Below are 15,271 nucleotides of genomic sequence, written 5' to 3' on the forward strand. Positions count from 1 at the left end.
AAAGTTATTGTTTTTTCATCAGAAAACCCGGTTTCCACGTTTACCTGTATTAGTTTAAATAGCACTTCCGCCACTCGCAATAGGGCGGACGCGCTGACGTATCGTGTCGACTGGGCAACACGGTGAATGCGGCGTCTATCTATATATGTCTACGGCGCGCACAGCAAATAAAGTTATGCGCATGCGTGCGTATGCGTGGTGGTTCGGGCAGTCATTGTGCGAACGGAAACGGCCGGCCTGGTAGCAACATGTGATCGAGTAGTGACTGTGACAATGACATCACACACGCCGTAAATTGTTCACGCATACGTAAAACAGATCGTTCGCATTGTAAACAAGTGTTCGAGGAAGTAGGCGATTAATACGTCGGTACATGAATGATGCGAGTGCTGCTAAGAGCACCCGGTATTTCTTTGAGCTCACTTTCATTTTTTGTTTCAAGAATCCATTCACCTACTCTCTCCAGTATAACTGGAAATTATGATGAGCGCCTTGTGCCGAACTGTCGAAGCAATTACGTCTTTAAGAAGATTTATTCTGTTATGTCTTTCTGTGACATAAGAAGAAAGACTTCTGGGGTAACTTTTACATCGTCTTTAGTTTCTTTATAATGATAATTACTAGTTATTAATGATAAATACTTGTTATTAAAGTACTGTACTTTGTAAGGTTATTTTGATAATTTGGTAACATCGTTTTCAGTGTATTAATGGTAATAAATAAATATTGCTGTATATATATATATATATATATATATATATATATATTTTTTTTTTTTTTTTTTTTGATTGATTTTAATTTGAAGCAAATAACATTCCATACAATCAAGTCAGACTTAACAAACTAAAACTAAACCCCTACCCAAGAGAAAGAGAGGAGAGCCAGCAACCAGAGCAAATCTTTAAAAGCAGCAGGAAGAAAGAGTATTCTTTTCCCTGATATAGAAGCTTATTCTAAAATATTATTAACTAGCAAAATGCCCGCGCTTCGCAGCGGAGAAGTAGTGTGTTAAAAAGGTTATGTAAACATATATATACATATCTACATATACACATATCTACATACATATACACATCCACATATATATACATATATATATATACACACATATCAACATATATATATACAGATACATATACACACATACATAAACACACACATATACATACATACATAGTGCGTTGTAACACGGGCTGTGATTGTTACATGGGAGGGAGACGACAAATCACAGCTTCCCGCTTTCTAATCGGGCCTGTGATTGGTGCTTTGACGGATGCCCAGATCCCACAGTATGTCCCCTTAGGAGAGGCGTTAGGCAAGTGTAATTGAATAGCGGTGCTGCAAGTTTAGCTTTACACCTGTTTTTAATTCTTATTGACTGAAAGGGGCTTTCATGAAAAAACTTAGGGCTTTGCTACAGGATACACCCTCCACAAGTTAAGGAAGTAAAAATAAAGGTATATATTTCTGTTTTATTTAAAGCTTTTAAGTTTGTATGCGGGCAGTATGGTGGTGCAGTGAAAGGTGCCAGTTAGGAGACCCGGGTTCACTTCCCTGCGTGGAGTTTGAATGTTCTCACCGTGTCTGTCTGGGTTTCCTCAGGGTACTCCGGTTTCCTCCCACAGTCCAAAGACATGCAGGTTAGGTGCATTGGCGATTCTAAATTGTCCCGTGTGTGTGGGTGTGTGCGCCCTGCGGTGGGCTGGCACCTTGCCCGGGGTTTGTTTCCTGCCTTGTGCCCTGTGTTGGCAGGGATTGGCTCATGTATTTAGTAGGGATGCACCGATACCGAAACGGGTATCTGGTATTGGCCTCGATACCACATTTTCTAAAGTACTCGTACTCGTTAAAAGTCCCCCGATACCGGGGACCGATACCACGGTCTGAGAAATGTCTATGTTTGAGCAGCGTGTAAGGGGTTAATCACAGGCGCCGAGTGCCCGCCCCCAGGCCCCGGCTGCAGCTCAGAGCGGGGAGAAGGCAAGGTGAGGCGAGACATGTCAGCCGTGTGGAACTATTTCAAAGTGAATGAAGACGACAAAACAAAGGCGGACTGCAAATTGTGCTCAGCGAAATTGTCCAGAGGAGGCTCAAAAGGTAGCGCATTTAACACAAGTAATTTAATCAAGCACCTAAAATCCCAACACGACAACAAGTACAAAGAGTTTACCCACGCTTCTAAACCAACACAACCCACGCTGCAGCAAACTCTTGCAAGACGAGAGAAAATGTCCAGAGACAATCCACGTGCTGTGAAAATAACACAGGCAATTATCGAGTACATTGCATTGAGTGACCAGCCACTCACGGAGGTAGAAAATGTGGGATTCCTGCGTCTCCTCCATGTTCTGGAGCCCAGATATGATATCCCAAGCCGCCGCTACATGACTGACACGGAGCTGCCTAAACTACACGACTCCGTGAAAAAACATATCCACAGCCTACTGCAAGCCTCCTCTGCGTTTAGTTTCACCACGGATATTTGGACAAGCAGTGTTAGCCCCGTGTCGCTAATTAGCCTAACCTCCCAGTGGATAGACGAGAGTTTCTTGTTTTTTTTGTTAAATTATATGACTAAAGCTGTTACCTGTAAATTTAAATCATGTTTTTATTAAGTACTCGGTATCGGCAAGTACTCGGTATCGGCGAGTACTGAAATGCAAGTACTCGTACTCATACCCGTTTTCCAAAAAAGTGGTATCGGTGCATCCCTAGTATTTAGGATATAGCGGGTTGGATAATGGATGGATGGACATTTGTATGCATAGCCCCATTTGCCCGTTTTCGTTTTTTTTCATTCTTCAGTAATATTTCAGCAAACCCGGAGCTTTTCAGTTCAAATCCTGGTACTGACACCACTGTGTGACCCTGAGGAAGTCATTTCACCTGCCTGTGCTGCAAAAAACCAAAGTAATGTAACAAATTGTACCTCAGATGTTGTAAGTTGGTGGAATAAAGGCATAAGTAAAATAGATAAATATGTATTATACACATAGGAACTATTCATTTATTTTCAGTTAAGTCATCTGCAGCAAACTTTTATAAATGAGGGTTTCTGATTTTTAGATTTTTAGATGTTTCTTCTTTATTGACGTTTTCTCTTGGAGAGCTTTTTTCATTTCATTGAAAATGAAAGCAGCAGCTGCCAAAATATGTAGCTTTCTTATTAATTTTTCAACATTGTGTAAAATAAATGTATAAAGTAACATAAAAGGTTTAAATACTGGTTATTCTTTTACACTAAAATTTTACTACAGAGATACAAAAAAAGTAAAATGGATATGTTCTTTTTCTTTAAGGAGATTAAATATTACTGAAGAAAAAAAAAAAACCTAAAACAGCCAAATGGGGCTATGCATACGAATTTAAAAGGTTTAAATAAAACAGAAATATATACCTTTTATTTTTACTTCCTTAACTTGTGGAGGGTGTATCTTGTAGCAAAGCCCTAAGTTTTTTCATGAAAGCCCGTTTCAGTCAATAAGTCTTAAAAAGAGGTGTAAAGATATTGACAATAAGCTATGCAAACCCACCAAGACATGGAATCATTTAAATAAAGGCGCGAGTCGAAAAACACCATCCGATACTATTAGTTAACGATTAACACATTTCTATATGAATTGTAAGCATACAATACAACTGATAATATGTTGCGCTTATCTATCTGGTGTACCGACATTTTTGCGCGTTTAACGGCTGAAATCTAACGTGGTTTGTGCCCTTCAGAATGAAAACAGTTTGCATTTACCTTTTTAATAAAAAGCGAGCTTTTAAGCCTGAGAAATCACTCCGTAAATGCACACGTTTAATTCTTTATCACTTCAAACAACTGAACTATCCAGAACATTTCAGGCATACATCCAGCATTCAAACTATGTATAAAAAGCACAACTGTTAAAGGAATTCAGCATTTCTTAATTGAAAATGTTCCTTTAATCCCCAGCATGTCTCAATGAGTCGTTCTGGTGGTTTTACTTGACATTTTGATATTCTGGTTAATTGTGTTTGCAGTTGAGATGTTCTTTCCTGATTTTTACTTGTTTTCTCATTAATATTTGTTTCGCTGGTGTTAGTGTTCTGATTAGAGGTTATTGGTCCTTTGATGTCTTGACGGTTTCTTCTTAGAACAGCTCCGTCACATACTGGTCTATTGTTTCTCTGCTTTTCTGGAAACATGTAAAAAAACTTGTGCCGCTCAAACGTCACATTGCGCTTTGGGTTGCAATACGTTTCGAATTTTTCAACTATTTTGTTCAATTTCATATTGTCTCCATCTTTTTCAAACTGAAAATTGTTATACACCTCTAGCGCCTTTTCGCCAATTACATGTAGAAGCATAGACGCTTTCATTTTTTCACTTTTCCTATCTGCTTCAATCGCAGCAAGATACAACTCAAATCTCTGTTTAAATCTTTTCTAATTTTCAGCTACATTTCCCTTTAACTGGAGATTTGGTGGGGGCTGTAATCCTAACATATTTTTTTTTCTCTTTTGCTAGAACGTCTTAGCGCTTTCTGATCACGTTTTCGGGTTACTCACAGACACGCGACTCATTCAAAAGCTGAACCTCTTCTTCAGATTCCTCTTCCAATCCGCCACTTCTGACACCATGTAGTGATCTTGTTAGGTTCGTAGTTTAATCAATACACAGGATTGAAAGATATAATAACTTTTTAATAGACAGACTTTAGAGACATTTACTGTACAAGTTACTAATCGTTCTTTAGTTCACGCCCATTCTCCTACTTGCATTGGCATTCACAGGCATTACTAATCATTCTGAAAGTATCCCTTAATAGACCTTACTAATCAACTATCATTACAAAATCCAACGTGGTTTGTGCCCTTCAGAATGAAAACAGTTAGCATTTACCTTTTTAATAAAAGGCGAGCTTTTAAGCCTGAGAAATCATCCCGTAAATGCACACGTTTAATTGCACATGTGTTAATATGTATGCTTACACAGTATTAAAAGACACTCAAAAATTAATGTCATTTACCTTAGTTCCCGCGTTTGACTCATGCTGTAAATCTCTTCCTTGTTTTTAGTTCAAGTGATTACGTAGGAGGCGTGATGACGCGATACGTGACTCCGCCTCCTCCATTAGAGTATATGGACAAAAAACAGGTTCAAGTTATGACCATTACACGTAGAATTTCTAAATGAAACCTGCCTAACTTTTGTAAGTAAGCTGTAAGGAATGAGACTGCCAAATTTCAGCCTTCCACCTACACGGGAAGTTGGAGAATTAGTGATGAGTGAGTGAGTCAGTCAGTCAGTCAGTGAGTGAGTCAGTGAGGGCTTTGCCTTTTATTAATTAGTATAGATTTGATCCTGCCATATTTTAAAGTTTTCAACAGATCCTCCCAATGAGAATTAGATTTTTTTCCACTTTCAAATTGTATATAACATCAATTATCCACTGACTTAAAAGAGGTGCGGTGGGATTCATCCAGTTGAGCAAGACTAGTCTATGTGTTAGTAGTGAGGTAAAGGAAATTACAGTTTGTTTGCCTTCTCATCTTTAAGCCCATCTGAGAGTACATCAAACACAGCTTTTAGTGGGTTAGGAGTGATCGTGACACCAAGGCTGTCTGATAGGCATTCAGAGATTTTTGTCCAAAATTATATTAATTTGATGCACACCCAAAACATGTGGCTTAGTGTGGGTGGAGCTAGATAGCAACTTTCACAGGTTGAGTCTTACCGTGGACACATTTTTTGACAATTTTAACAAGATAAATCTGATTGATTAAAATATTTTAATTTGTATGATTGAATGCTTTGTGCATATGGGACTGGAGTGTATCCTATGCAGGGCTACCTTTCACTCCTTTCTGAAACATTAAGTGAAAGGTGTTTTCTTCACCGTACCCTGGGATCTTTTAAAGGAAGGGACTTCAAAATATTTTTATATATTGCAGTGATGCTATCTGAGACTTTAAGATTGATCAGTATTTATTCTGGAATAGAAATAGGTGAGAGGTGAGGAAAATTGGGCAGGTTCCATTAAGCAAAGTTTTTAATTTGAAATTAGTGGAAAAATTGTGTTGATGAGAACTTAAATTTGAAGCTTAATTGTTTGTATGATGCAAAAGACCTTATCTATGTACAAATCTCTCAGTATTTTCCAAACATTAAATACTGTGTATGTTTGAGAGTGTGAAAAAAGGTGCTTGTCATGTAAAGGTGCAACAGTTAAAAGCTTCTCTGTCTTAAAGTAGTTCATTGGTGGCACATTGTTTCCATATTCTGAGCGAATAAAGGGCAATTCGATTATTAGTGAATTGACAATAATTTGTATTTACTGGGGCCCTGAGCAGGGACGGTAAAGAAGTACTGCAAGATTTTAATTCTATTGCAGACCAGGTGTGTTTTATCACTCTTTAATTTAATATTGTTTTTTATTAGTATGCTGCTGCTGGAGTATGTTAATTTCCTCTTGGGATTAATAAAGTATCTCTAGGTATCTATCTATCTATTCATTGATTTGTTTCAATGTCCAAGGGCCTCATGTATAACGCCGTGTGTAGAACTCACACTATAACATGGCGTAAGCACAAAGGCGGGAATGTGCGTACGCACAGAAAAATCCAGATGCAGGAATCTGTACATACGCAAACTTCGACGTTCTTCCGTATGCAAATCAATATAAATAGCCTTCTGTGAAAAGACAATGGGAAAAGCACGGGGGAAAATATAAGAATTTCAGCGAATATCAAGTGGAGGCAAAGGAAAAACGTACTATTTGTTGGTTTAAACAGTGGTATAATCAACAAAAGGAAGTTGATCAAGTGACAGAGTGTCGGAGAAACTCGAAAGCTCAAGTTCACAAAGTCGCACAGTGCCCAAAATAAAAAAGAAGTCACATATCAAAGTCGCCGTGAAAAGGCGAGTTGTAGCCCACCGTCTGAGTGTCATATGAAAGCTTATTAGGGTACAGACAAAAAAAATAGGCACACAGTGGGGAAAAAAGCACGAAATGTCAACTTTAATCTTGAAATTTCCACTTAAATCACATATTTTATTTTGCCATTAAAGTAGAACATCATAAACTTCATCTTAAAATCGTTTAAGTTACTGGTTTCTCAAATCCCATTGTAACTAAAGTAGCACGTTAAATGCTTTGTTCTGTATTTGATCTTCTATGTGCTCTGTGTGTGAATCACTACCTGCTTCTTAAACAGGCTTTCTCTTTCTCCGACAGGACACATAATCCATTACATTCATGATATTACTCTGAATAATTAAAATACTGAGATGTATACGTAATATCTTTTTCATGATGATAGGAATGAAAGCATGTTATTAAACTTGGGAACACGGTGGCGCAGTGCTTGTTCATGTCTCACGCAAGAGGCTTGCTGCACCATGTGTGACCTTTGATGAAATAATTTATTACAGAAGTACTGTCTCTTTCAAACGTACTAACCTCCAATTCCTGTCCTTACTTTTCTTTCTCCAAGTACCCAATCACCACACAATCAGCTCTGTAATAGACGTTAAGCCATTTGTAAGCTTAGAATGCCGATTCTTCAAAACTTTTAAGGAACATTGAAATATATTCATGGTACATGTTTAATTATTCTATCCGTCTATCCTTCCAGTGTCGCGTCAGCACCATCAAGAATACAACACAATGCAGGAACAATCCCTGAACTAGCTAGCGCTGCGGCATCGTGTCCTCACATGTTTAATTATTAACAATACAGATTATTTAAATGAAGTTAAAGTTTTATCTGTATAATATAATCAACATATTTTGCTGCATTTCATCTTAAAAATGATATTGTCATCATATGTAAATACGCGCTTTATAAAGTGGCGCAGGTTGTGCAATATTATAACTGTAGTGCAAGTTTACAGTGAGGTAATTGTACTTATAAGTGCAAACAGTTCTACAAGGAGCACTTGATGGACTGATTGAGTGCGTTTATAGTTCTTGGAATGAAACTTTTTCTAAACCGCGAAGTCCGTACAGGAAAGTCTCTGAAACGTTTTGCCGTGGCTCAGGCAGCGTTTGCTTCATGCTGTGTACCGATAATTCTCTTTCCAATTAGATGCTGCTGTGATTCCCCACTCAGATACAGTGATATAAATACTCCGAGTGGTGCAGTGAGAGTAATATGGAAAAATATGATATGCTGTGGCAACCCTTAACAGGAGCAGCTGAAAGAAGAAGAAGATGCATTGAGAGTAACAACGTTAATGCAGTTATGGTATTTGGAATACTATGGCTATTCCCTGGACCATTATATTGCTGCAGGTTAATTACAATCAGATGCATTACACTAATAAACATATGCAGTTAGTTTCAGTGTATTTATAAAGCCGCGTCAGGAATGTGGATCTAAGAAAGAAAGGATGACCACACAGGAACAGTAGCACTGCTTTGACGCTGGGTGCCACCAGTCTGCAAAACCGAGCGGTGAAACTGTTTACGCCAGGGTATGAGGTACTGTGGAAATGTGCATGCTTTACGCCAAGTTTAGGTTTTATACATTGCAATTTGAGTGTGGAAACGTTCTAACGCAACATTTCTGTGCGTATGCACCGTTTATACATGAGGCCCCAGGTCTTTATGGCCTTTATTTGTGCCACCCAGTAATACAATTGAAAACTAGTGCCATGTCCCCTTCTGTTTTAGGGTGTTGTAGTGTCACCCTTTGGATGCATGGATGTTTCAAATTACAAATAAATTAGATTATAGTTTAAGTCTAATTTATTAAAGAACAATGTGTTTATATGCATTGGGATGTTCTGAAATAGACGAGGAATCTTAGGAAGGATGTTCATCTTGACAATATTCATTCTCCCTGTTAATGTGAGATGGAGTGTAGACCAGGGGTAGGCAACGTCGGTCCTGGAGTGCCACAGTATGTGCAGGTTTTTGTTCCAACCCAGTTCCTTAACGAGAACTCAATTATTGCTGATGAAGCACATATTGCTTAAGTGACATTTTAATGCTTCATTTTAGTGGTCTTGCTTGTTAAGGTTCTCCAACCTTAATTGCTTATTTCAATCTTAAACTGCGGCATTCAGTGTTTTAATTGCTCCTTATTAGCAATAAGATGTAAAACAGGGGTAGGCAATGTCGGTCCTGGTGAGCCGCAGTGGCTACAGATTTTCATTCAACCCAATTGCTTAATTAGAAACCAATCATTGCCAATCTCAGACCTTATTTAATTTTATGGCTTGTTAGTCTGTGCAATGTAAGGCTTTTATATCGTAGATTTTTTTCCTTTCCAAGGATATCATCCAAATGATTTGAAGCCTAAAACAGATCATTTTCAGTCTGTCACATTTTTCTATTAAGTGTTTTATTAAATCAAACCGTGCATGATGAACACACACAGATGTAATTGGAAAAAAGCTAGCTGGAGAACTGCTGGCTGCTTTGTCTTTTACATCTTATTGCTAATAAGGAGCAATTAAAACACTGAATGCAGCAGTTTAAGATTGAAATAAGCAATTAAGGTTGGTGAACCTTAACAAGCGAGACCACTAAAATGAAGCATTAAAATGTCACTTAAGCAATATGTGCTTCATCAGCAATAATTGAGTTCTCGTTAAGGAACTGGGTTGGAACAAAAACCTGCACATACTGTGGCACTCCAGGACCGACGTTGCCTACCCCTGGTGTAGACGGTCGGTTCACATCTAATTTAATTTTTTCCATGCAGTCAGCAAAATTCTGTTGATAAAGTTCTTTATGTTTACTTGTGAGATTTACCCTTAGGTATTTAAACTGACCTGCAAATATAAATAAAAAGGTGTCCGTTCTAATATTGTGTGCTAAAGAGATCACTGGAAAAAGCACACTTCTATTCAAATTGATTTTGAGTCCAAATATCTTTTGAAAATCTGCTAGTGCTTTTTAGGACTGTCGGCACGGAATTTTGTGGGTCTGATGTATACCTTACCATATCTTCTGCATATAGTGATATTTCCTGTTCAAGTCCTTTTCTGAAAATCACCTTTATCTCTGATGTATTTCAACTGTAAACAGCCAGTTGCCCAGTGGGGTTTGCAAAGAGCAATGGTGATAGGGACATCCTTGTCGAGTACCATGTTCTAGTTTGAAGTGCTCTGAAATAATGTTGTTAATACAAACTGAGGCTTCTGGACTAGTATAGAGTGGTTTGATCCATACACGTGTTTGGGCAAAACCTAAATTTGTGTAATATAGTGAATAGGTAGTCCAGTTCACCTACATGAAATGCCATTTCTGCATGCAAAGAAAATAAGATCTCTGGGGTGTTAGATTGAATGGGTGACTATATTACATTAAACAAACAAACAAACTTTGCTTCTAATATATCACATTAGAAACAAAGTGTCTGCCTTTATTAAATCTGGTTTGGTCTTTTGATATTAAGAAAGTAAGCACTTTCTCAATCCTTCTGGCTAGAACTTTGGAGAGTATCTTAACGTCATTATTGAGGAGTGAGATTGGCCTGTATGATGCACATTGTAACTCCTTATTTTTCTTAGCAAAGTTGATTATTAATGCTTGGTGAGAAAAGTTTGAGGTAGAATTTTGTTGTCTCTGCCTTCCATAAACGTTGTTAATTATAGTGGAGTGACGTTATTTTAAATTTATTTTATACATTTCCACTGAGTAGCCATCAATATGAAGAAATAATCAATTCTTGAGTAACAATGATGTACTACTGGTGAGAAGAATAAATATGCTCTTAGGCTTGAATTTAAAAATGTTCATGGGTCTGATAAGTCATGATCCATTATAAACTGCAATTATTTTTGCAATATTAGATGTTATCGCCACTGTAGATGTTAGGTGGGGGAGAGAAAGATATGTTTAGGTCCTTTATTTCTTTCTTTCTTTCTTTATTTCCCTTATATCCATCCATCCATCCATTTTCCAACCCACTGAATCCGAACACAGGGTCACGGGGGTCTTCTGGAGTCAATCCCAGCCAACACAGGGCACAAGGCAGGAACCAATCCCGGGCAGGGTGCCAACCCACCGCAGGACACACACAAACACACCCACACACCAAGCACACACTAGGGCCAATGTAGAATCGCCAATCCACCTACAGTTAGGTCCATAAATATTTGAGACAGCTTTTTTCTAATTTTGGTTCTGTACATTAACACAATGAATTTTAAATGAAACAACTCAGATTCAGTTGAAGTGCAGACTTTCAGCTTTAATTCAGTGGGGTGAACAAAACGATTGCATAAAAATGTGAGGCAAGTAAAGCATTTTTTTAACACAATCCCTTCATTTCAGGGGCTCAAAAGTAATTGGACAGTTGACTCAAAGGCTATTTCATGGGCAGGTGTGGGCAAATCCATCGTTATGTCATTATCAATTAAGCAGATAAAAGGCCTGGAGTTAATTTGAGGTATGGTGCTTGCATGTGGAAGCTGTGAACAGACAACATGCGGTCAAAGGAGCTCTCCATGCAGGTGAAAGAAGCCATCCTTAAGCTGCGAAAACAGAAAAAACCCATCAGAGAAATTGCTACAATATTACGAGTGGCAAAATCTACAGTTTGGTACATCCTGAGAAAGCTAGCAAGCACTGGTGAACTCAGCAATGCAAAAAGACCTGGACATCCACGGAAGACAACAGTGGTGGATGATCGCAGAATCATTTCCATGGTGAAGAGAAACCCCTTCACAACAGCCAACCAAGTGAACAACACTCTCCAGGGGGTAGGCGTATCAATATCCAAGTCTACCATAAAGAGAAGACTGCATGAAAGTAAATACAGAGGGTGCACTGCAAGGTGCAAGCCACTCATAAGCCTCAAGAATAGAAAGGCTAGATTGGATTTTGCTAAAGAACATCTAAAAAAGCCAGCACAGTTCTGGAAAAACATTCTTTGGACAGATGAAATCAAGATCAACCTCTACCAGAATAATGGCAAGAAAAAAGTATGGAGAAGGCGTGGAACAGCTCATTATCCAAAGCATACCACATCATCTGTAAAACACAGTGGAGGCAGTGTGATGGCTTGGGCGTGCATGGCTGCCAGTGGCACTGGGACACTAGTGTTTATTGATGATGTGACACAGGACAGAGGCGGCCGAATGAATTCTGAGGTGTTCAGAGACATACTGTCTGCTCAAATCCAGCTAAATGCAGTCAAATTGATTGGGCGGTGTTTCATAATACAGATGGACAATGACCCAAAACATACAGCCAAAGCAACCCAGGAGTTTATTAAAGCAAAGAAGTGGAAAATTCTTGAATGGCCAAGTCAGTCACCTGATCTTAACCCAATTGAGCATGCATTTCACTTGTTGAAGACTAAACTTCAGACAGAAAGGCTCACAAACAAACAGCAACTGAAAGCCGCTGCAGTAAAGGCCTGGCAGAGCATTAAAAAGGAGGAAACCCAGCATCTGGTGGTGTCCATGAGTTCAAGACTTCAGGCTGTCATTGCCAGCAAAGGGTTTTCAACCGAGTATTAGAAATGAATATTTTATTTCCAGTTATTAAATTTGTCCAATTACTTTTGAGCCCCTGAAATGCTTTAGTTGCCTCACATTTTTATGCAATCGTTTTGTTCACACCACTGAAAGTGTGCACTTCAACTGCATCTGAGTTGTTTCATTTAAAGTTCATTGTGGTAATGTACAGAACCAAAATTAGAAAAAAGTTGTCTCTGTCCAAATATTTATGGACCTAACTGTAACCTGCATGTCTTTGGACTGTGGGAGGAATCCCACGCAGACATGGGGAGAACATGCAAACTCCACGCAGGGAGGACCCGGGAAGCAAACCCAGGTCTCCTAACTGCGAGGCAGCAGCGCTACCACTGCGCCACCGTGCCGCCCTATTTCCCTTATATCCTACTATATATCACTCTTTATATAATTTATAGATAGATAGATACTTTATTAATCCCCAAGGGGAAATTCACATACTCCAGTAGCAGCATACTGATAAAAAACAATATTAATTAAAGAGTGATAAAAACACAGTGCAAGTTAAAAAGAGCAAAGTGGACAGTGAGAGGCAGGTATAACAGTTCATAACATTGTATAATGTTACCATTTACTCCCCAGGTGGAATTGAAGAGTCGCATAGTATGAAGGAGGAACGATCCCCTCAGTCTGTCAGTGGAGCAGGACAATGACAGCAGTCTGTCGCTGATGCTGCTTCTCTGCCTGGAGATGATACTGTTCAGTGGATGCAGTGGATTCTCCATGATTGACAGGAGCCTGTTATGTCCTCCCTGAGTGTAGCAATCATTAACTTCCGCTCCGGCAGGGTGTTTTGGTTTTCTCCGCACTCTGTAGGTGGAGTTGTGAGACCAGTTGGAGTTGATGCAGCTGACTGTAGTTGACAGCGTAGATGAAAGGCCATGCTCCGTTCCAATAATCATCCTGGAATCGACAAGTTCTCCTTTCCTGCTTCACTTGAAGTTTTGCTGCCACATATTTGTAATCTCTAAGATCATAGAAAACTAAGCAGCATGGATACAATAAATAATTAAAGTAATAACACTGCTCTAACATTTGAAGCTAAGGTCTTAACTGTTTTTACAGTTTTTTATAGTTTATTTTATGCCACCTTTCCTGTTTAACATGAAATTCTAAGAAAAACTTACATACATTATAAATGAATGACATATTATCTTGGGAGTTTTTAGGGCTAATGACCGTCCTGTCAGCATTGGCCTGAAGGAAGAAATCAAGCAGTTTTTTTTCTCCTGGAAACGAAATAGTATACAGTATACAATCAACCAAACACACATATCTTTATAACATGGAGGGGTTAAACAATCATGTGAAAGTCCAATCTAGACATGCCTGGATTTGAATCTACTATTCTGGAGCAATTGGGTTTAGTTTTCCCCTGCTCCTTAAATATGTATTTCGAACAAACACATTAATATGATAAAGTTTTACTTTATTAATTTAAAACATTATTGCTTTTTGGACAAGTTTCTGGTGCACCAATTACACTTTTATAATTTTTTTTTTCCTAGCACAACCCCAGCAATGGTTGTGAAAATGAAGACATTCTGAAAAATCAGCCTGAGCCTACTGTGGTTGCATTCATAAAATACTTGATGTCAGACAACTTCTTTCTTGTTGACAGCTATCACTTATTTTACCTAGAATGGTCATTATTTAATAATAGTTTCCTCATCAGAAAATCACACCAAATGCAGCAAGAGAGGTACCATTTAGTTGAATAGTTAAGTGGTATCAAAATCAGAGAAATGCCAGTCTTCAGATATTCTTAAAGAGAATGTGACTGGTGCATACATGGTTGTGAAACATCATCATTAGACTAAGGCAGAAAAATAACCAAAGAACTTTTTTCACTCAATTGGAGTTCCATAGTCCAAACCCTACACCTACTTCTGGTCTTGGGTATAAGTTTCTTTTCATTCCTCTATGCAAACTTGTGAGAAACTCAGGTGCAACCTCAAAAAGTTCATTTCCACCCAATACAGTCCTTTGAATTTTATGCAAGTACCTGAACATACTCAAGCTTTCCACTGGAGTATACTTTACTGACTGAGCTGAGCAGCCCTTTTCATTTGCTGAAATGAATGAATGGGTACTGTTTATACTTGAGTAACCATGGAGTACACTGCCTTTTTTTTCTATGTGTGTGCAACAATGCGCTGTATCAGCACGTGCTCCTAAGCTCTCTCTCTCTCTATTGTGCCTACGTGACCACACGGTAATACCCGAACTATTCCGAAGCAACGTTTGCACTGATTTGTGTTTTTTGTATGTCACACCCTCATACACCTTTATCGTAAGAGCATCCCTTATCTACGATGGAGCGTTCAATCAGAAGAAAATATGAAGCTGGTTTTAAATTAAACGTCGTTGAAGTAGCGAAAGATATTGGTAAATGCACTGCTGGAACAAAATTTGATGTGTCCGAGAAACCGATGTGAGACTGGAGGAGGCAAGAAGATGAAAAAAATAAAAATAAGTGTCTGATTTTATGATCAATTTTTCTGGCCTCAAGACCTGACTTATACGTGAGCATCAATATTCCCTCTAAGCTGAGTGCGTGAGCAATCGCTCACATGAATTCAGAGTGTCGCTCATACTTCCCGCACAATCGCTCATTCTGACGGCGTCGCTCGTGCTTATCGCACGATCGCTCACTCCGACCGTCGGAGTTGGTGCTCATAAGTTTTTGGCTTAAACAAAATGTCGCTCATAAACAATGTTTTTTGCTCACTATATGCTACTCCTTAGAGGGAACATTGGTGAGCATATATGGTACGTTAGTTAAACACATTAAAACAAGTTGTT

The 15,271-nt window shown here is 38.6% G+C and overlaps 1 protein-coding gene across 1 annotated transcript in view; it reads left to right on the top strand.

Annotated features, from left to right (window-relative positions):
• Positions 1–319: 319 nt before the first annotated feature.
• Positions 320–15,271, top strand: part of mrpl58 (mitochondrial ribosomal protein L58) — a 98,362-nt gene continuing 83,410 nt past the window's right edge. Inside the window, exon 1 of the mRNA XM_028791826.2 lies at positions 320–578. Within this exon, the coding sequence (XP_028647659.1) occupies positions 378–578 (201 nt within the window). The 5' untranslated portion in view covers positions 320–377. The remainder of the gene's footprint in view (positions 579–15,271) is intronic.

The sequence above is a fragment of the Erpetoichthys calabaricus genome, chromosome 14, assembly GCF_900747795.2.
Source record: "Erpetoichthys calabaricus chromosome 14, fErpCal1.3, whole genome shotgun sequence".
Classification (NCBI taxonomy): domain Eukaryota; kingdom Metazoa; phylum Chordata; class Cladistia; order Polypteriformes; family Polypteridae; genus Erpetoichthys; species Erpetoichthys calabaricus.